Source organism: Lactuca serriola, chromosome 9 (assembly GCF_051521515.1).
Source record: "Lactuca serriola cultivar US96UC23 chromosome 9, Lser_US96UC23_V15, whole genome shotgun sequence".
NCBI classification, from domain to species: domain Eukaryota; kingdom Viridiplantae; phylum Streptophyta; class Magnoliopsida; order Asterales; family Asteraceae; genus Lactuca; species Lactuca serriola.
In genome coordinates this window covers 98,380,039-98,402,258 of record NC_136416.1, presented here as the reverse complement: position 1 = coordinate 98,402,258, position 22,220 = coordinate 98,380,039, and the positions used below count along the sequence as shown (strand labels likewise).

The window sequence follows — 22,220 nt, the reverse complement described above, 5'->3', positions numbered from 1 at the left end:
CGTCTATATTATCAACCGGCTCCCCTCTTCAGTATTAAAGAATCGCTCCCCATTTGAGATGCTTTTTAAGACTCCACCTTCCTATGATCACTTTCGCCCGTTCAGGTGTCGGGTCTATCCTTATTTACGTGACTATGTGGATCACAAACTATCTCCACGGAGCCTTCCATGTATTTTTCTCGGGTATTGATCTCAATATAAGGGTTTTCAATGTTTGGAGCCCTCCACATCTCGTATCTTTGTCTCTCGTCATGCTCGCTTTGATGAACAATGCTTTCCCTTCCATAATGATGCAAATTCATTACCGGCCCACATGCTTGTTTTATCACAGTTTCGAGATGACGCATACGATGCTACGACACTGCCACTGTCTCCGCCTGCTACTGTTACCGCTCCAACACCAACTCCCATGTTACCCTCATGGTGTCTATCTGAGGATCCCTCTCCACCGGCCGCTTCTCCCATTCCTGCTCCCACTGTTGATAATAATGACCATGGCTCTAATGATCACAACCATGGTGGTGTTGATTCTGACTATGATGTTGTCTCTGAAGATCTTCCAACTAAGCCGACATCTTCGGTCTCATCATCTCCATCACCACAATGTCCTCCTCCTCCGAGTCATCCGATGATCACCCGGGCTAAAGCTGGCATTTTCAAACCTAAATATCAGGCGGATCTTGCTTCTCATGGGCTTTTGGCAGCTCTTCACGCTTCCATCGATCCCACCAGTTTTAAAACCGCTGCTCGTTACCCGCATTGGGTGAACGCCATGCAACAGGAGTTGGATGCTTTACGTTGCAACAATACCTTCACCTTGGTCCCTCGCTCGCACAACCACAATGTTGTTGGCTGTAAATGGATATTCCGGACAAAATACCTTGCTGATGGTTCCATTGATCGTTACAAGGCTCGTTTAGTTGCCCAAGGATTCAGCCAAGTTCCTGGCTTGGATTATTCTCATACCTTTAGCCCGGTAGTTAAAGCCGCTACAGTCCGCATTGTTTTGTCTCTTGCCGTTACCAACAAGTGGAATCTTCATCAACTTGATGTTAACAATGCTTTTCTCAATGGCCACTTGAGTGAGCGTGTGTACATGGAGCAACCACCGGGTTTCCAAGACCCCCAATTTCCTAATCATGTGTGTCGTTTAAACAAAGCTCTCTATGGCCTCAAACAAGCGCCACGGGCTTGGTTCCATCGGCTTAGCTTGTTTCTAATCACAAATGGTTTTGTGTGCAGCCGGGCCGACCCTTCTCTCTTTGTTTTTAAACAAGGTGCATGTATTATGTATTTGTTGGTTTATGTTGATGACCTGATCCTTACTGGAAATCAGGCCTCGATTATTCAATCCTTTATCCACAAGTTGCATGTTGAATTTTCCATTAAAGACCTTGGTCGTCTTAACTACTTTCTTGGCCTCGAGGTGACATATACTATCGACGGTTTGTTCCTCAGTCAGTCCAAATAAGCCCATGACATCCTCAAGCGGGCAAATATGATTGATGCCAAACCTGTCACCACTCCCCTTGTCACTAATGTTGCTTTTGTCACAAGTGGCGACCCGTTTGATGACCCCACCAATTACCGTTCACTTGTGGGAGCACTCCAATACTTGACGATTACCAGACCTGATATCTCGTATGCGGTAAATCAAGTCAGCCAGTTCCTTCAGGCCCCAACTCTCTCCCATTTTCAAAGTGTCAAACGTATTCTTCGGTATGTCAAGGGCACCATGTCCTTCGGCCTAACTTTCTCTCACCGAAATTCTCCATCACCTCTTCTCGGGTACTCTGATGCTGATTGGGCTCGTTGTCTTGACACCCGACGCTCCACCTATGGCTACTCTATCTTCCTCGGTGGCAACCTTGTTTCCTGGAGTGCCAAGAAGCAACCTACCGTCTCTCGCTCCAGCTGCGAATCCGAATATCGGGCCATGGCTAATACCGCTGCTGAACTCATTTGGATTACTCATCTGCTTCAAGAACTCCATGCTCTCCCACTTGTTCTTCCCACGCTCCTATGTGACAACAAAAGTGCGTTATTTCTTACTCAGAATCCGGTTTCCCACAAGCGTGCGAAGCATATTGAACTCGATTACCATTTCATTCGGGAGCTCGTTTCTTCTGGGAAACTTCATACCAAATTTGTATCCAGCAAGCTCCAGGTGGCTGACATCTTCACTAAAAGTCTTCCCCGCCATCAGTTTGAGTTCTTCCGTGACTTGCTCACCATTGGTCCACCACCGTTCCGCTTGAAGGGGGATATTAGACATGAATAGCGAGCTGTGTTTATTTTGTTATTGTCTAAGGGTGTATTTGTAACTTTTCTATTCTATATATTGCATTCCTCTCTGCCTAATTGGATATCAGAGAGTTTTTGTGAGTTACGCTCTTATAAAGATTATTAAAGGAAAATAAAAAAACATACCTTAAGTAACCAAATCGTTGATTTGATTCTCAATTAAGCAAATAGGTCGTGACTTCAAATTTACATATAATAGGGTTGAAGTGTCTATATATAATAGGGCTGAAGTATGATTTGGATAAATAGGAATTAAATACGATTTATTAGGCCGTATAAAAGGGAGTTTGATTTAATCCGTACCAAATAGAATACACCAAATAGAATACCGCGGATTTTGTTAGTGTATTCTATATCTCAAATAGAATACACTAAATAGAATACATCTACTAGTATTCCCGTATCCTATTTGTTTGTAATTTATATTTGACATAAGTTACACCTAATAGAATACGGTTATTTGATATCATGTATCATATTTCCTATTAGGATACAAAACTAGTTATATCCGTATTATATATGGTGTCTCCTATTTGTTATTTTCTAGTAGTGTCAAGAACTTTGTAAGCTTTGGTATGAAGACGAAACAGTTTTGTCCATGAAGAGTACGTGACATTGACACCATCTAGAGTTCGTATCTTGGTTTGGATGTTCGTTACAGTGTATGCAAGATGTAATGTGTTGGTCTTTACTTCACTGGAACTAGCATCATCTTTTCCCATGACGATGACAGAGAACGGCTCTTGATAAATAACAGTGAAACAGACGAGACAAAGTTGTAGCATTGGATGAAAGGGTAGCCACCGAAATTAGGGTTTATGGTTACCATAACAACAAATATAGGATCTGTCTGAATAGAATTGATCAACAATGCCCTATTTATATAAGGATAAATACAAATGGATCTCCAAATATAGTGGGGGTATAATAGGAAATAATACCAAAAAATATTGACAACAATACAATATTGAAATATATAATATCCTAAAATATAATTAGCTAATAGAGGTAAGGTTCTTGATCAATATTGTAGCTCCCTAGAATCCGACATTGTAGAGACCTCATTTGTAATATGGATTGGTTGTTTGGAGAAGCTAACTATAATATTGATGATGTGGTGAACGAAAATGTTGATTTGGAAATCAACATTGAGTAGGTAGTTAATTATAAATTCAACGCAGTAGTAATTTAGTCATATAGTTGTTCTAAAACAATTTGGGAATGTAATTTGAAGTTTGTACTTTAAATTGATATTTTTACATATTTTTCTAGCTTAAAAGATGGTATTTGTGGATAAATCCGTGATTTTCGTGTAACACGGTTAAAAATATGTCGCATTTGTGCCGACTCACGCATCACATGAATTATCTGTGTGTCGTGTTTCGTATCGTGATTCACAAATTCATGTTGTGTAAAATTTGTGCCCAACTTGTGACACGACACATACGAATTTTTAGGTGTACACAAGGCCTTGGTTGCTAATATGCAATATTATTTTTCATGGGGATAATTTGTGGCTCCAATGTAGTTCTATGCGAGAAATAAAGAGAGGTGCCAGAAATAAAAACACAATGTGATATATAAAGGCAATAAATTCAAATAGTTATTTTAATTTGGATTTTAAAAATGTATATGTATGAGGAGGTTTTTTAAAATGATATCAACATAACATTATATATCATCGGAATTTGTAATGTCATCCATTTCTTTTAACTAAACAATAAATTTTATTGGATTGCATATTAAAATATCTTAAAAACCTTTTAAATATTGCAAATAACCCACCTTAGACTCTTAGGTATGGTCTAATGGTTATCATGCCATCCCTCCACAACATCAACACCATCTTCATTCTTCACACAAGAGCTTGAAGATATTGTCATCACAACAAAAGAATGAAGAAAGAAGAGATAAAGTCTTATGGTCAACTGGCCACAACATATCCTTCCACGCCACAACGCATCATGCCACTAGGCCAGTGCACATGCCATGGGGGCTTGTCCACATCATCACCACTCCCATGACATGCCATGCCATGTATACCGGAAAGCCTTTACACCTAGTTTCTGAGTTTTAGCAAAGAAAAGAAAAGAAGGGGAAAGAATATAAAGAAAGAAAAGAAGAAAAAGAAAAAGAAAATAAATTTGTATTTTATCTTTACGAGTTTGAGAGAACTGAAAGGAAAATTATACATTTTGACTTCTCTCAAAATCCTTCCAAATTGGAAAGAAAATCATATTTTCATTTCTTTACCATTTCCTTACTTTAACCAAACTCATCAACATCAATTTTTTTTACTTTCTTCTCACCTCCATCTATTTTTCTTTTTTTCATATTTAAGTTGCACTAGGGAACAGGAGAGTAGAAAATTTTCTTTCGGGGAGTAAATAATTTTCTTAAAATGTTGATAAGGGGCTTACAAGCTTTTTTTAGAAACAATAACCTATCTTTTTTTTGTGATTTGTTTTTGGCTCTTTTACCTAAATCATTCAACCTCGGTGGTTGTCCATCTCTGTATATCTGATCGCCAGCGGAAGGCTGAGAAAGGAAGATTTGCCTCACAGCTCCAACAGAAGGCGGTTCTCCATAACTATATCCCTGTTCGCTGTTAGAAGGTTGAGAACCGAAGCCTGGCCTCACACTTCCAACAGACAGTGGTTGTTCATAACTACATCTCTGATAGCTGTCAGAAAATAGAGAAAAGCTAGTTGTCTTCACATCTCCATCAGAATGATCAGATGGTGGTTCAAACTGATCAAGCAAAGCCTGTTGTCCATCGTAATATTCCCAATCCCCAAAGATCGGATGTTGCCCATAGATATCAGCATGCTGCTCAGCAATTGGATTTGTGATAGATCCTCCGAAGGGTTGCATATCTACGGTTGTACCAATCCCGACCTGTTCATTGAAATAACTCGCACAATCTCTCACTTCGGACTCCCATGAACAAAAAGATGGTGACGAGTTGTCCGAATACATTTTGTAGAAAGTGTTGGGTTTAAAATTCAGATCATATAGTGCATTTTATAAAGAGTAAACCTGGCAAATCAAAACAAAACAAAAAAGGAACGTGAAGCAGAAGCAACGTCTGAACAGGCCGGGTGAAAAGAACTAACTAACACCCTTTGTTTGTAACGTAACTTTATAAATATTATTTCATTCCCTGCATATTTTTTTGTCCAAAAGCACTTGTAGACCATCGTAAATGCAATTGGAATATCATGTCTCATCCATTTTTTATATCCTAAAAGCATCTTGAGCTACAACTTTTGTCCCAACTCCCAAACACTTCTAAATCCAAAACAAATTACAACAAAAGCAATTTCAGATTAAATCATTCAATCTTAGAATCGAAGCAAGTAGGAACCAAAACATATCTAAAAGTTAGTTCTTATAAAATCTCCAATCTAAATAAAGAAATTCAAAAAATAATTTATTACTCCCTCCATCTCATATTAAATTTTTATTTTTTTTTATTTGTCTTAAAATAATAGTTTAATTCTAAAAATAAATATCACTTTTATCAAAATATCTCTAATTATTATTTAAAATACGATGGATTTAAATGCAACAAAAATGTATAATTGTCATTTCATTTAATAAAAATAAAGTTAGTACAAATTAATGTTTCCTTAATCTCCGTGTTTTTTTTGTGTGAACAATAATTTTGAGACGGATGAAGTATTAGTTGTCAAATGGCTACGGGTCAACTATGATGGATCCAATGATTACTTGAGTTTGTTAAATATGAGTTCTTCCATATTGACGTATTCAAGTCTTATCAAATCATATTGTAAGAAATTAAATATCACTTTTCTATAACTTGGAATCAACATTTTTTGGCATGGCATGATAAGTTTTCATAATCTCAACAAGCGCCAAGAAAAATGAATAAGAAGATGCCATATTTGCAAAATTAAGTAGTTTTCTTTTGCTTTCACGTAGAAGCAATTAAATAGCTTTTTACTAACCATTTGCCTTTGTTCTTTTCTAGTTTGATGAATGACTGCCTATGAAATCATTTTTCTTAATATATGCATGACTGCAGCAAGTCCAAACGGACATTATTAGTTTTGGATAATTTCCTTGTGAATATTAATCACCACTAGAAAGAGTATAAATACAAAAATATAACACAATTCTAGGAACTATACAAGGTAAGTTGGTTAATCAAATATAACAGAATTCTAGGAACTATACAATCTAGATTTGTAGCTGAGTAGGAACATCTTTACACATGTAGAATCTCTACCTTTGATGATTAGTGGCGTTGAATATTTGGCAAGCCCTTCACCATTTGATACAATAATTTGTCTCATTCAAACTTTTTGTGAAAGAACTTTTGTTTTTCTCTCCAATCAACCCTACCTCCACTACAAGGAAACGAACCTATGCAGACAACACTTTCCCGACGACAGATGTCGTCGCTAAAATACCCCTATGCTGACGAGTTGTCGTCGCCATAGGTTTCACGAACTTTGACTTATTTAATTTGACTAGGACCCCTATGCCGACGACAAGTCGTTGGCAAAACTCTCGCGGGAACGATGAAAAATATGGCGGTATTCTTAAATTCAATACCGACGACTAGTCGTCGGTATAGGTATCAAAAAATATAGTTTCCATTTATTTTTAATCCATGTGTTAGAAAAGCAAAACGACATAGTTTTGCGTATTCTATACTGACGACGTGTCGTCGGCATGACACATAGCGATCCACATCACAGGGCTGTCCAGACGACTAGTCGTCGACATAGGGTTTTAATTTAAATTTTTTTTTGTTTTAGCAAAATATTGAAACGACATCGTTTATTTATCCCTATACCGACGACTTGTCGTCGGCATAAGGGTTTACCCTAAAGAATGGCCGCAACTTTCGTTCATTTGCACAGCAACGCAAATTTTGTTTTCCCTCCGGCGAAAATCCGATTCCAACAATCTTACCTGGCGATTAGCCCAAGGTAATCCTTTTCTACTCCTATTTTGTTGAATATTGATGTATGGTAATGATTTTTACCCCCGATTTGTTTTGTTTTGTTTTTTTTTTTTGTGCTTAAAGGTTTTCACCGGTGGTGAAACACCACCACCGGTGAAACACCACCGTCGATTCCGCTGCCAGAAACTTCCCACCGGGAGTTGCTCACCGGCGCCCATTGTTCAAGGTTATCTCCTTTACTACCCTTCGTATTTTATTGCTGAAACCCAACATCTATTTTGAACGATCGGAGGAACAATCGCATTTTCTGATTTTCTTTTATGACCCTTGACCACCAGCCACTCACCATCGATCTTCAAAAGGGAAGTCCCCATCACAGCAAGAAGAAACAACAAGAAGAAACAACCACAGGTTAGTATTTTTTTATTTTTATTATTTTTTTATTGAAATTGAAATTTTATATATATATATATATATATATATATATATATATATATATATATATATATATATATATATATATATATATATATATATATATATATAAAAGTTTTCGTGAAATTGAAATTGAAATTAATCTTCTTTTGATTATAGAATTGTGTTGTTTGGTTGGTATATATTTGTGATTGTGTTACTTGTTTGGTATATGTGTGATTATTGTTTTTTTGTTTGGTATATGTATATTGTTTGTTGGTTTGGTATATGATATTTTTTTGTTTGTTTTGGTTTATCCGAAATTGAAATTGTATGAAAATCAAATTTGTTTAGGTACATATGAAATTTTGGTTAAAATATTATATGAAAGTCAAATTTGTTTAGGTTCATATGAAATTGAAATTGTATGATGGTAAAATATGTATGATTGTAAAAGTATAATGTTGTAATTGTTTAGTTTATTAGCTTAAATGAATAAAAAGTACAATGTTATAATTGAAAAAAATATATGTATATATACTATAAATACAATCTAATGACGATCCATAAAAGTTTTTTTTCATAAATTGAAAAAAAATAAAATGTATATATATTAAAAGTACAATGTTGTAATTGAAATAAAAAAACAAAATAATATTCCGTCCGACGATTACATGGCGTCGTAATAGCTTCAACATGGCGTCGTAATAGCTTCAACGCTATAGCGACAACAAGGCGTCGTAATAGCTTCAACCTGTCGCGACGACTAGTCATCGCTATAGCTGTCCCGACGACATGTCGTCGCCAAAGGGTTTTATAAAACTTTATTTTTTTCCCCCGAAAATATTGTTGACAAAATCTGTACCGACGACATGTTGTCGCAATAGACTACGCTATACCGACGATATCTATGCCGACAACGTAACAGACCTATGCCGACACGCCTGTGCCGACGACCCTTTCCGGCGACTTGTCGCCATACCTTATGCCGACGACTTGTCGTCTGGATAGGGTATGAATTTGTCATCTTCACAGGGTTTGTAGTGCTAATAGTTCTCTAACAACATACAAATTAAATTTCAATCACAGAAATGGGTATAATATCTCAGTCTAGTCTATTTTCTTCTCATATATATATATATATATATATATATATCATAATCCTAATAAATAAGTATAACTCTGCCACATGTCATCTCTCCAAGCCCCCTAAATCGATTTTTCCCGCTCAAATTTCCTTTCCCAAAATGCCCATTTCTTCGTATTTAAATTACCCATGTATTCCTTAACAGTGCGTTTCTTGCCTATTATTAAAAAAGATATCAAATACAATCCCGTTAAATTAGTACGAATCCCATAAATTTCGATCCGTTTACTCAAGTTTTAAATTTTACTTCATTTCATCTTCGTGTTCTCTCTCGCCAAACCCTAAACCGCCTCTACTAGCATCCTAAGTTTTAAAATTTGAAAATTTTATTGAAGTTTGCTCTTTGTTGGTTGGAGAAATTAATTGCTACCAGTGCTTTGAGTACGTAATTAGGTTGTGTAACGAAGATTTAATTTGAGGTTTCAATCTTCGGTAACAACATCATCAACCATCAGTTTACTATTTTTATGAGTTCGTTGAATTAGGTTTTTGATTTTGTGAATCCGATAATATAAATTATGGTGTGTTTATGTCATATGATGCATTCCTCTTAGCCTATCCCTGAAGCTTTTGGAAAGCTAAGTAGAACAAGCTCAACTTTCATATGCATCTACTCCCTGGAAAACAACTTCTCTGTTTCTAGAGTTGGTCGTCCATTTCTTGCTTTATCTGGTAAGGAAATTGCAATCTAGATGAATGACCGACCAGAGGCATTAGGATCAAGCACAATAATAAGTTTGTTTGATATTGTTATATGTTATGTACTTCATTCAATAGTTATTTTCATTACATACTGTTGGTTTCACTTTCATTTAATTGATGTGGCTCATGTTGGATTGCCAAAGACCCGGTTTCATAATATGTTGATAGTTACATTACATAAATATATTATGATGATTAATATTGTTTATCCCATCAGGTATATGATGTTTTCATACGTGTAGGTTCCTGAATTCATAAATATATTATGTGAAACAGTTTTACAATTTCTTTACTCGGTTCTTTTTAGGGAATATAGTGCGTATACAAATGATGCAAAATGTTTCTAAGTTTCTTGACTTTAGTACCCACCAGGTGTTTGACAAAATGTCACAAAGAAACCTACATTTCCTTTGTTTCTTTCATTAAATAAAATAGAGTCAAAATTTTGATTTGTTTGGGGTTTGGCTGCTTTGGTTGAGATTTTAGTAATTTTTTTTAACAATATCTCACTAAATTGAAATTCTATTAGTTTCATATAAAATAACCTTTTTTTTAGAACTTATCATGTGACACTTTTTCATCTGTATAATTTTACAGGTTGCTCGAGATATAGATTATCATCATAATATCTTATCATCTCACCAGAAGGTTAATATGGAAGAAGTGATTGTTGGATGGTAATTCTTCATTAAATGTTATTCTTGCTTTGTAAACTTCCAAACGTTGTCTTATTTGTTGTCATAGTTTTGTTGAATTAGTTGATTGATATGAAATGCAGAACATGTTATAACAATGCGTTTTATATAGTTAGGTTTTGTTGTATTCGTAACTTCACGAGAAGAAGCTACTATATGTGCAGGTGTTTTTTTGTCATTTCATTAAAGTGTTATTTCTTGCTTATAAATATCAATTCAACTTATTCAAGGTCAAATCTTTTTTTTTTTCAATCAGAATTTTAAATTAAAAGTGTTACAAACACTACATGAATATCATGCATTAGATATGTTGGCATGCTTTTAACATAGTTACAATATTCCTTCAATTAAAAATATTGAGAATGTATGTCGATCTTGGAATTAAATAGTTAGTATTTGACCTCAAAGGTCAAAGTTTTACTTATATTTTTCTTATGGAAGAGTAGATCTTCACTTTTTTGGTTTTGTAGCTTAAAGATCTGTTATTTATTCAAAAATTAACTATGGATTATTTATGTAATTTGTTATTTTTATGGTGGTTGTTGACTGCTATAATTTTTTTTATTATGAAAGACATGAACGAGAATGGAAGATTTTTCCAAAATTACTTTGTTGACAATGGCAATAGATTTTGACTACATTTGTGAAATTAGTATTACTTACGATCAATTTTAGTTTTTTCAATACAATCTACAAAGTTCCTTTTTAACCATACCAAATGAATGTCAACCATATTTTGTAATATCGTGTAATTTTAGGTTTCGCAAGTTCTTTTTTGAAAGTCATCATTATGAATAATGGTATTTTTTTTTATTTAATACAAACATAAATGATGGATTTTGTTTTCCTAAAGAGTTACCCAATGAAGTTGGAGGAGCTTGAAGTGTGTTGACAACTTTGGATCCGATGGATTTCATTGTGAGGGTGAGTAAAATGTTTCCAACTATCCAAGATCTAAACATCTTCAATTTTTGCATTTTATGCCGATGTCTAGGCCCTGTTATTGTTATTTTGCTAGAAGCTGCACAAAAATTAAACACCACATCCCCCCCCCCCCCCCCCCCCCCTCGCCCCGACTCCATCACAATCTCAGTTCAATGTTCAAAGAGCAGTAACGAAGGGTGGACCCTAGATTTATAGTTTTATGTAAAGAAATTATAGCATCATACTTTAGAAAATAAAAGTATGATATTATTAAAAAATAAAGTGAGATGTTATTGCTCAACTTAAAAAATGTTAAAACCTCTTACGAGTGAAATTTTCTAAAAAATTTAGAAAAGATTTTCCATATTCTTTTATACGTAACTTTTGTAAAAAAAAGTTAAAATTTCATAAATATAATGTTATAAACACATTTGTTCCATGTTTTTATGTCATAAAAACCCAACCATCTACAAAACTATAATTGTTTGGCAGGTACATGAACCATTCATTAAAGTTTATAGCAATGTACTTTTAAAGTACACGTTATTTTATGCTTAACTTAAAAGTTGTAACAGAATATGAAAATTTGTTATAACGTCTTAATAGTGAAATTTTCTAAAAAAGGATTAAAAAAAAGAATTTTCCAGCTTCTTTTATATGGAACTTTTCCAAAAAAAGATTAAAACTTTATTTTATTACATTATTGTTATTTTTAATTTATCGTATAACAATATCATTTCCATGATTTATTGTGTTTTTTTTTCACTTTATTAAAATTTATATCGCATTGTATAAAATCATAATTTAATCAAATGTGTATACATACAGACCGCAGATCGAATATTTATAACAATATATATATATATATATATATATATATATATATATATATATATATATATATATTAATTTTATCTAATTATTATAAACTTATAGACAAAAGTTCTATCTTTGTAATTTAATAATTTTTATAAATCTTTGATTTTTTATTACCAATTTAAAATATCAATAGTGGATTTCTTTCATAACCCGTGGTTTCCATGGGTTTTAACCTATAAACACTTAAAGTTATGAGTGAAAAAGGTTGCTTTTCTTATTCTGAGTCTGTGATCTTTATACAGAGGATTTACAACTACTTTGCTAACTATCGGGATGAGATAAGTACAACAATATCTCCTGTGATAAAGGAAGAGAATATGTACAAAGAAAAGGTCAAGAATATAATAATAACTCAATACCCTCCTGCAAGCTCACGATCGGTTACGAACGAGCAGCTTGGATCGTAAGTTCTTGAAACGAGAAGAGCTCACAGCCTTTGTAAAGAAGTCTGCAATTTGATCGACAGACTTGACATGCCGAACAATTAATTCACCCGCTTGTACTTGCTCCCGAACAAAATGATAGTCAAGCTTGATGTGTTTTGATCGCTGATGAAACACAGGGTTGGCAGTGAGAAAAGTGGCACTGAGGTTGTCATATAATATGATTGGTGGGCCATGAGACGATGCTCCCATCTCCTGCAAAAGTTGTTGAATCAAAATGAGCTCAGTAGAAGCAAAAGCAATGGCCCGGTACTCAGCCTCGGTGCTGGACCTAGACACGACTTTTTGTTTCCGTGAAGACCAACTGATTAGATTTCCCCCAAAATAAATGGAGAAACCATGTTGGGAGCGACAGTCATCCCAGGATCCGATATCCAACCAGCATCAGTAAAACAAACAAGTCTAGAATCCCGAGATGGACGAAAGAAAAGGCCGGCATTCAGAGTGCCTTTGAGATAGCGTAATATTCGTTTGACTGCAGTCCAATGATGTTCAGATGGATTATGCATAAACTGGCAGACACGATTAACAGAGTAAGCAAGTTCGGGACAAGTGATTGTAACATATTGTAATGCTCCCACAATGCTTCTGTAAAGGTGAAAATCTGCAAAGGCGTCACCTCCCTGTGTCAGTCTTGAACCAGGAACAGCCGGTGAAGAGATAGGCTTGGCTCCCATCATCTTGCTGCGATCAAGAAGGTCTAAAATGTACTTTCTTTGAGAGAGAAGTATCCCGGAAGAGTTGCGATGAACTTCAATGCCTAAGAAAAAGTTAAGTGGACCCAAGTCTTTCAAAGAGAAGACTGAGTTGAGATAGTTGACAAAATCATCAATAAATGAAGAATTCGAGCCGGTGATGATGAGATCGTCCACATACACAAGCACATAAACCATATCATTACCATGGCGCTTGATGAACATAGAAGTATCAGAAACACATTGCTTGAAACCATGATGAAGCAGGGCCTGATTTAGTTTCTGAAACCATGCTCGCGGAGCTTGTTTCAGACCATAGAGAGCTTTCTTAAGTTTGCAAACATGAGATGGACGATCAGGTGCAACAAATCCTTGTGGCTGCTCCATGTAAACCGTTTCCTCCAAATTGCCATTGAGGAATGCGTTATTAATATCCACTTGTCGAAGAGACCAATTTTGAGTAATGGCAATGCTTAGTACCAAACGAATTGTAGTCGGTTTTATCACCGGACTAAAAGTGTCAAAGTAGTCAACACCCTCCTCTTGATTGAAGCCTTTTGCCACTAATCGCGCCTTATAGCGCTCAATAGATCCATCTGGTTTTCTCTTGATCCGGAAGACCCACTTACACCCCACAATATTAGACGCAGAATGCCTAGGAACTAAGTCCCATGTTGCATTAGTCATTAAGGCGTCAAACTCTAACTGCATAGCATGTTGCCAATTTGGGTTCTTTTTGGCTTGTAAAAATGTTTTGGGTTCAAGATCAGAAGAGTCACATGTTAGAGGATATTTAGTGGTAAGGTATGATTTTGGTTTAAGTGAGCAAGTAGAAGCACGGGTGATCATACCATGTTCAGAGTTGTTGGATGGACGGAAATATGATGGAGCTTGTGGATATGTTGTGACAGGTGACAAATTTGGTGACAGGGATGGTTCCACCATTGTATGGGTTGTATATAAGACACTAGAAGGAGGAGGTTGTGGTGACATGGGGGTGGATGTTGGCTGAACAGAAGAAGATGGGGTTGAGTTAACAGGGCACTTCATTGACGATGCAGTTTGGAGTGTGTGAAGAGGTAAATCTGAAAGAGAAGGTGATGTGGCAATTGGCTGAGAGCTATGTTTAGGGAACGGAAAAGAAGTTTCATCGAAAACCACATGGCGAGCAATGTAAGTGCGAGATGAAGGAACATGAAAGCATAGATAACCTTTGTGTTTTGCACTGTAACCCAAAAATATGCATGCAGCAGATCGAAATTCCAATTTGTTACTATTATAGGGACGAAGATAAGGGTAACATAAGCAACCAAATGATTTAAGAAAATTATAATCAGGTTGATGGTTGTACAAACATGCATAAGGTGATTTGTTTTTGAGAATTGGTGTGATGGTTCTGTTATTCAAGTATATAGCAGTATGAAAGGCTTGTTCCTAAAAACCTACAGGAAGATTAGAATGAGCTAAAAGTGCAAGACCTTTTTCAACCACAATACGATTGCGCCTTTCAGAAGCTCCATTCTGCTCAGGAGTGTGAGGACACGAGACCCGATGCAAAATTTCTTGTGTTTGTAGAAAAGATGAAACATTACGATATTCGCCGCCCCAGTCAGATTGAAAAGCTTTTATTTTTGTGGAAAATTGTGTTTCAACCATGGTTTTAAACAATGAGAATGCTAAGAAAACTTGAGATTTATTTGATAAGAAATAAGCCCAAGTAAATTTAGTGCAATCATCAATGAAGAGAACTAAGTAGCGATTACCATTCATAGATAACACAGGAGCAGGACCCCAAACATCAGAGTAAATTAAATCAAAAGGACATTTGGAAGGAACATGACAAGTTGGTAAATGTTGTTTATGACTTTTACCTAACTGACAAGCATTACAAAGAGGTAATGACTTATTTTTGGAAATTGGTAAACTAAATTCAGCTATTTGACGACGCAAAACAGGTTCATGTGGATGAGCAAAACCGTGATGCCAACATGAAATAGATGCACGTTCACCCACAAAGACTTTAGGACCAAATGATGACGAACTGGTAGGAAGCCGATACAAGCCATTTTCAACAATTCCCTTGAGTATTATGTTGCCCTGCGAACTCTTAACATAACAATGATTAGGGTGGATCTCAACAAAAACCTTGTTGTCTTTGCATAATTGAGACACACTTAGAAGATTTTTGGAAATTTTTGGAACTACAAGAACATTTTTAAGTGCCAAGGAATTAGGAGCATGTTTAGAGGATAAAGTGGAACGACCTATATGAGTAATAGGAAGAGACTGACCATTCCCAACAGTAAGATTGTCGGCACCCTTGTACTCTGACTGAAGATTGAGATTTTCAAAGTCAGTGGTCACATGATGTGTAGCACCCGAGTCAACCACCCACGGATCAGTCAGGGCTGATGGACTTGTGGTGTACGCTGTAAATGCTTGTTTGGCTGAGGATTGAGATTGGCGATGACGATCAGCTGCTTTACGATTTGTTGCTGGAAAGGCGGTGAGATTGAGTCGTTGATGGCAGTTGCGAGCATCGTGATAAGGCTTGGTGCAAATTTGACAAACTAACCGTGGTCGATCACCGGTTGTTGTCTTATCAGGGGGAGAGGATGTGCGAGTAGACGAGATCTTTTTGGCTGCAAAATTAGCTGATGGCAGTAGAGAATCAGTGCACGAGTCATGAATTCTCTGTTCTTCTTGAAGAAGGAGGCCAAGTAGTTCGTTTGATGTAATTGGTTCCACACGCATGCTAAGAGCAGTTTTGAAAGCACCATATTCAGCACCTAAACCAAAAAGAATATAAGACACAAAGTCTTCATCAGAGACGTCTGTTAAGCATTCAAGTAGTGAGTCAGAGATAGCTCGCTTCTTCTCAACATATTCGAGAATTGACAGAGATCCCTTTGTGAGCATCTGAAGTTGTTGTTTAAGATGCATCTGACGCGCCCGAGTCTGAGAGTGAAACATTTGCTCAAGTATGAGCCAAACCTCTGAAGTGGTGGTGGCTCAGACAACGTGACCAAGCATAGGGGCGGTGAGAGTTGAACGGACCCACAGTAGAACAAGTCGGTCCTTGCGTTTCCATGCTACAAACTCTGGATTCGGATTACAAACAGTAGAGCCTTCTTTGGGCGGTAATGTTGACGAAGGGGCATTGCCGGAGACCAGGAAGGAATCAAGTTCATAAGCTTCAAGGGCTGAACGAACAGTTCCACGCCAAAGAGAGTAATTTGTGCGATCAAGACGGACAGCAAGTGACGGAAATTGAAGGTTTGTCGAGGCACCGCCGGAAGCTGAAAAGAGAATAGCGGAAGTCATAGTGGAGTTATTGTTTTCAGGTGCCATAATGTGGAATCGGTAGGCTCTGATACCATATAAACACTTAAAGTTATGAGTGAAAAAGGTTGCTTTTCTTATTATGAGTCTGTGATCTTTATACAGAGGATTTACAACTACTTTGCTAACTATCGGGATGAGATAAGTACAACAATATCTCCTGTGATAAAGGAAGAGAATATGTACAAAGAAAAGGTCAAGAATATAATAATAACTCAATATAACCTAGTGTGTATATATATATATATATATATATATATATATATATATATATATTATATGTTATTTTCCCGTTTTAATTTATTGGATTCTTTGTGTGTAAGTTATATTGAATCATAAGTAGGGATGAGCATATGGACCGGAGAACCGGCCGGAACCGGCACTGGAACCGGGACCCAATGGAACCGGTCGGGCCGGGACCGGGACGTTATTTTTGTGGATTTTTGGAACCGGGAACCGGTAGGAACCGGAACCGATATAACCGGAACCGGTAGAACCGGCAAAAACCAGAACCGTATGATGCTATTTTTTGAATATCGGTTCCAACATTTGAAGACACGACAAGAACCGGTAGGAATCGGGAACCGGTAGAACCGCCGGGCCGGTTCGGTTCTTGATTTTGGCCGAAGCCGGTTCCGGCCGGTTCGGTCCTTTTGCTCATCCCTAATCATAAGTAATCAAAGAAATTTCACTTAAAACACAAGTAACCGTACAACTATTATTTTGTTACTTACTTTAATTTGATTAGATGTATTACGTGTTTGTTTTATAATATTAAATCATTCTTCTACATGTATTTCTTTTATGTGATTTTGAATTTAAAAGATAGTTTATACCAAACTGCAATCAAAATTACCTATACATAAATTTCTTCTACATGTATGTCTTCTTCTACATGTCTTTTATGTGATTTTGAATTTAAAAGATAGTTTATGTGATTTTGAGTGACAAAATTGCAAGTTTGGTTCCTGTGGTATGTCAAAAATTGGATGTTTGGTCCAAAAAGTTTTGGGGTTGCACCGGTGGTCCAAAAGGTTTGATTTGTTGTGGAATTGGTCCAAAGGCTTAACAACCGTTTGTGTCCTCCGTTTGTGTGAGGGTATTTCTGTCAATTCACACCCCTTCTTTTAATATCTTGTTAAATTAAACCCTAATTAATTGATACCTACCGCTAAATCATATGTGCAGTTCCCCGGAGCAAACACGGGAGGCGACAAGCCCCCTTTTGATCCCTCACCATTGTACCTTCCAGTCGAGACAGAAGAGGCACCCTTAAGCCGCCATTGCTGCTTCCGTATTCTCCTTTGCAAAATAGTGAAGCACCGGAGGTGCTTCTCCCAGCCAACGATTGATCGCCTCCACCTCCCCTCCTCGTGGCCGCCTGACCACCAAACACAACCTCCACTGGCGCCATTCGCTACTACCGTGCCCTTCGTTTTTCCCCATCGCACCTCACGACTGGAGTAGAAGAAGAATGAGTTGTCGACTACCACCTCCTAGCACCCCTCGCTTCCTCCTCTTTTCCCTTCCTCTTCTTCGGCCTAAATCAAATCCCAGAGGCCATCACTGATTGCGAATCAATTGACGAAAAATCAGAAGCCATTGGGCCCCTTCATTTAGCCAGAAGAACGATCGAACCTTCGCTGACTTCGTTTTCCTTCTTATTGACTGCCTTCGGTTCATTCCCGTTCCAATCTCCTCTTCCTCCCAATCGATTTAGCTGCATCAAAGAGGGCTTTTACTTGAATCGGATCTGATATGTCGGCTTTGAAAGAAACAGCTTGTGGGGATTCAGATTGAAATTTGGAATTAATTTTTGAAATGACTAGATCCGCTTTAGAGGAATTGGAAGTGTAATTGACGACGAGTTTTGCTCCAAGGGTTGCTAGGTGGAGGGAGATGGCTTTGCTGATACCGCAAGAGACGCCGATGACTATTGCAACCCAGTCCTGCTGTTAGAGGGGCTGAGATTGGGTGGTTTCCAGTGGTGAGACTGTTCTGATTTTACTAGCCATAGGTGTTGTTGAGTCTTGAAGTTTGAGTGGAGAATTGGAAGTTGGACATAAATACCCTCACACAAACGGAGGGCACAAACGGCTGTTAAACCTTTGGACCAATTCCACAACAAATCTAATATTTTGGACCACCAATGCATCCCCAAAACTTTTTGGACCAAACATCCAATTTTTGACATACCACAGGGACCAAACTTGCAATTATGTCGATTTTGAGTTTAAAAGATAGTTTATGTGATTTTTAGTTTTTCAATGTGATTTTTAGTTTTTCAGCTAGTCTCCTAAACATAACCTTATTATATCATTGATGATAAAGTATCATACTACATTATCATAGTAATTCGAGTTAGGGTGAAATTTTCTTCACATTTGAATGATGGAGGGTTAGGACAATTATATGGCTTTGTGTCCATATTATATAGCATCACAAACTGCAATCAAAATTACCTATACATAAATTTCTAAATAATGGTATTATATACGTACATAGCATTTACCAGGTTGTTATCACTGTTCAGAAACATAGATTTGAAAAATGTGTCGGATTTGTGTTGGGTCGAGACGTTAAGTGGGTTGAGAGTGAAGGTCCCCGAACACGGTACATTTAATAAAACAAGTTGGAAAACATGACACAGGCACAACACGATTATATAATCCCATTTTAATTCGTCGCAACCCGTAAAACACATGAACACATGCCAAACTCATGAAACCCGTTAAACTCAGACAAAATCTTATAAAAAGAAAAGAACTTTTACTAAAAATATTAGTTTGAAAAACATTAAACAAACCGAAACATCAAACCAAATATTTTAGGTTTATTTGTAATTTGAACTTGCAAAAGAAGAGTCTACAAAAAAGCACCACCAAGCAGGATGCATTCATCTAGTTGCCTTTTTATTGAAGTCTGGCTTTTGCCATCTGTTGTTTATTTTTTATTATTATTTTTTTTTTGATAGGCTGTCACACACAAACAAATGATTTGGGCTTTGTCCATTGCTTATAAGGTTTGAGCTTTATTTGTATGATTGCACTGGGTTATAACATAGAGTAAACTACATAGGTTTTTTTATTAGTTAAGGTTATTTTTTGCTATTATTTGTTAGATTGCATTGGGCTACTTTTATAAGTTTGGAGTAAAACTTGCTGCAACATATTTCTTTGTTGTTGGACTTATATTAGTTGCAAATCTTTTTTTTTTTTTTTTTTTTTTTGAAACGGCAAATATAAATACTATAATCTACTCCAAAACTAACACCTAATACCATCTATTTTTTTAGTTATTGCACTATAGTAAAAAAAATTAATTTTCTTTACTTTTATGACACGAAATAGAGTAGTAATAGTAAATACATAAATGGTCCTATGTAACAGTAAAAATACATAAATGATCCCTGTGTTGGTAAAATGCAAGAATGGCAGAAATGGTCCCTATGCTTTAATCCCAATGTAATAGTATAGTATTATTACAGAACTTGTCAAGTTCCATATGTAATAGCAGGAAACATAAAATTTACCGAAAGAATGCATGTGTAATAGTAAAATTATAGAAATGGTCCATATGTAATATTTTAAAATAAAACTACATAAACGGTCCATGTGTAGTAGTATAATTACAAAAATGGTCCCATTCTATCGAAAAATAACCTTTTAATGTTTTGCATTAGTTTGTTCATTCAAAAATAACCTTTCGCACATATAGGCTTAATAAACTTTCGCCGCAATATAATTTAAAACATGAATGATCAATGCAAATTGCAGTATTACATAGAGGAAATCAATGAAATATCTGATTCATTTACAAGTTTTCAAGGTATGAAACATAAATATTGTTTATTTCGGTTGTCCATGATATTTCTTTAGCTTATACGGCGACATAGAGTGATTCCATCACCCACCGGAAGCTGACATATCTCTACTCTTGGATCAACAGCCAACGCTTTATTCAGCTCTAATACGAAGTCTCTATAATATCTAACATACTTCCGCAGTGGAGCATCAGCAGGTGCCACCAAAGACCCATTCCAAAGGGTGTTATCATAGCCAATCACACCTCCAATTTTCACAAGATCAATTAATCTTTTGTGGTAGTTAAGATAGTTGTCTTTATCAGCATCCACAAAAATAAAATCAAATGATCCATGGAATTTTACCTGTAAATCAAAATTTACAAATTAAAGTTAACTTCTAATTTCAAGAAAATAAAAAATTATAAATATAAACCTCTCCTAAATTTGTAAGTACTTACGTCGTCAACCATTTGGTCAAGAAGAGGAAGAGCAGGGCCTTCTCTAAAGTCAATCTTGTGAGCAACACCGGCTTTCTCGATAATTGGAAGGCCAATTTCGTAATTTTCACGGTTTATATCCAAAGCCAATATCTTTCCATCTTCTGGAAGAGCAAGAGCAGTAGAAAGAAGGGAATAACCGGTGTAAACACCGATCTCCATCGTGTTCTTAGCATTTATGAGCTTGAGAAGTAAGTTCAAAAACTGTCCTTCGTCAGCAGATGTCGTCATAAGATTCCTACATTTAGTATTACAAGTAAAACAGATTAGCTAGATAACAAAAAGCACCCACAATGTTTTTATGGTAATTAATAATTAATGCAGTTACGTACTCGTGAATCATAATTAATACGTTATAGTATATAACATTAGGAAATTAATGCATGCAGTTATGACTTACCAAGGGTGTCTAGCAGTGACCTCTCGTAGCTCTTTCATGGATTCTGGCTCTCTCGGGTAAACACTGGTTTCAAGAATGTATTGGTAAAGTGCATCGCTTTGAAGGAGGCTCTTGTGGCCAACTTCTTGGTGTTTTGCAGGCTGAGCTTCTCCGGTGGCAGCCATTGTAACAAATCTCTGGTGTTTGATGTGAAAGAGTGGGTAATGGTGGGTTGAAATGAAGCTGAAATGGAAGGAGAGGGTGTATGGGAATATATAGGGAGTGGGCATGGAGTATCGGAAGGTGGAGGGGTGGTTCTTGTGCGTGGGGTTGGTGAGACTTGAGCTTTCATTGCGATGTGGACTTGGCCAACCATAGTGGAAAGCAAGAGTTGGTAAAGCCCACTTGTTTTTTTTTTTCAAAATAAAAGTATATGTTAAACGGTTATCATTGATGTTGACAAAGTACGATTATTATTTTACAATTTATCCATATCATACTATTAAATATGTTTTTAATATTGTCTTAATTTATGATTAAGTGAACAATATCCGATCAAGAGATTACTCAGAGTAGGCATCCAATATAAGGCAATGACCAGTTACATAACATTAATCAATTGATATGTGAACCACACAAAGCTTCAGTATTTTGTTACTCAAGCATTGAACTTCAAAGAATTAGTGTATTATAGTATTGTACTTTCACTATGTTTTGTTAGGAAGTTATATTTTGAAAAATCTACAAATTAATAAAGTGCTTCTTATATTAGGGCGTTATATTCTGAAAAATCTACCAAATAATAACGTTTTTGCTTTATATTTGGACAAGATTATTATAATTGGGTAAACTTTATAAATATGGTGCTACAATAGTGATGAAAATAATATGAATTAATAACATTAAATCTCATATTTATTATTTATTGTGTTTGGGTAATTTGTGTCAATGTTGCAATTCTTGGTTTACTCTCATTTATGAAATAATTTTGTTCAAAGGGGTTATTTTTGTTATTGTGGAAATGTTGTGGGTTGCAGCTCGTTTCTTGCAAACTGCAG

At 36.2% G+C, this 22,220-nt stretch overlaps 1 protein-coding gene across 1 annotated transcript; it reads right to left on the bottom strand.

Moving 5' to 3' along the window:
- Window positions 1–20,200: 20,200 nt before the first annotated feature.
- Window positions 20,201–21,411, bottom strand: LOC145072805 (caffeoyl-CoA O-methyltransferase-like). Its single transcript, XM_079019276.1, has 3 exons — window positions 21,184–21,411; window positions 20,745–21,021; window positions 20,201–20,649 (listed from the first exon to the last, which is right to left on the bottom strand). Exons 1-3 carry the CDS (start codon window positions 21,345–21,347, stop codon window positions 20,356–20,358), a joined length of 735 nt encoding a protein of 244 aa, XP_078875402.1. The 5' UTR covers window positions 21,348–21,411; the 3' UTR covers window positions 20,201–20,355.
- Window positions 21,412–22,220: the final 809 nt, after the last annotated feature.

Bases quoted from the DNA above. Each gene is read 5' to 3' on its own strand.
- LOC145072805 (XM_079019276.1), bottom strand. From the start codon at position 21,347: ATGGCTGCCACCGGAGAAGCTCAGCCTGCAAAACACCAAGAAGTTGGC. The intron at 21,022-21,183 runs GTAAGTCATAAC...TACTAAATGTAG, and splicing joins GTCACTGCTAGACACCCTTG to GAATCTTATGACGACATCTG. The intron at 20,650-20,744 runs GTAAGTACTTAC...TTTGATTTACAG, and splicing joins TTGACCAAATGGTTGACGAC to GTAAAATTCCATGGATCATT.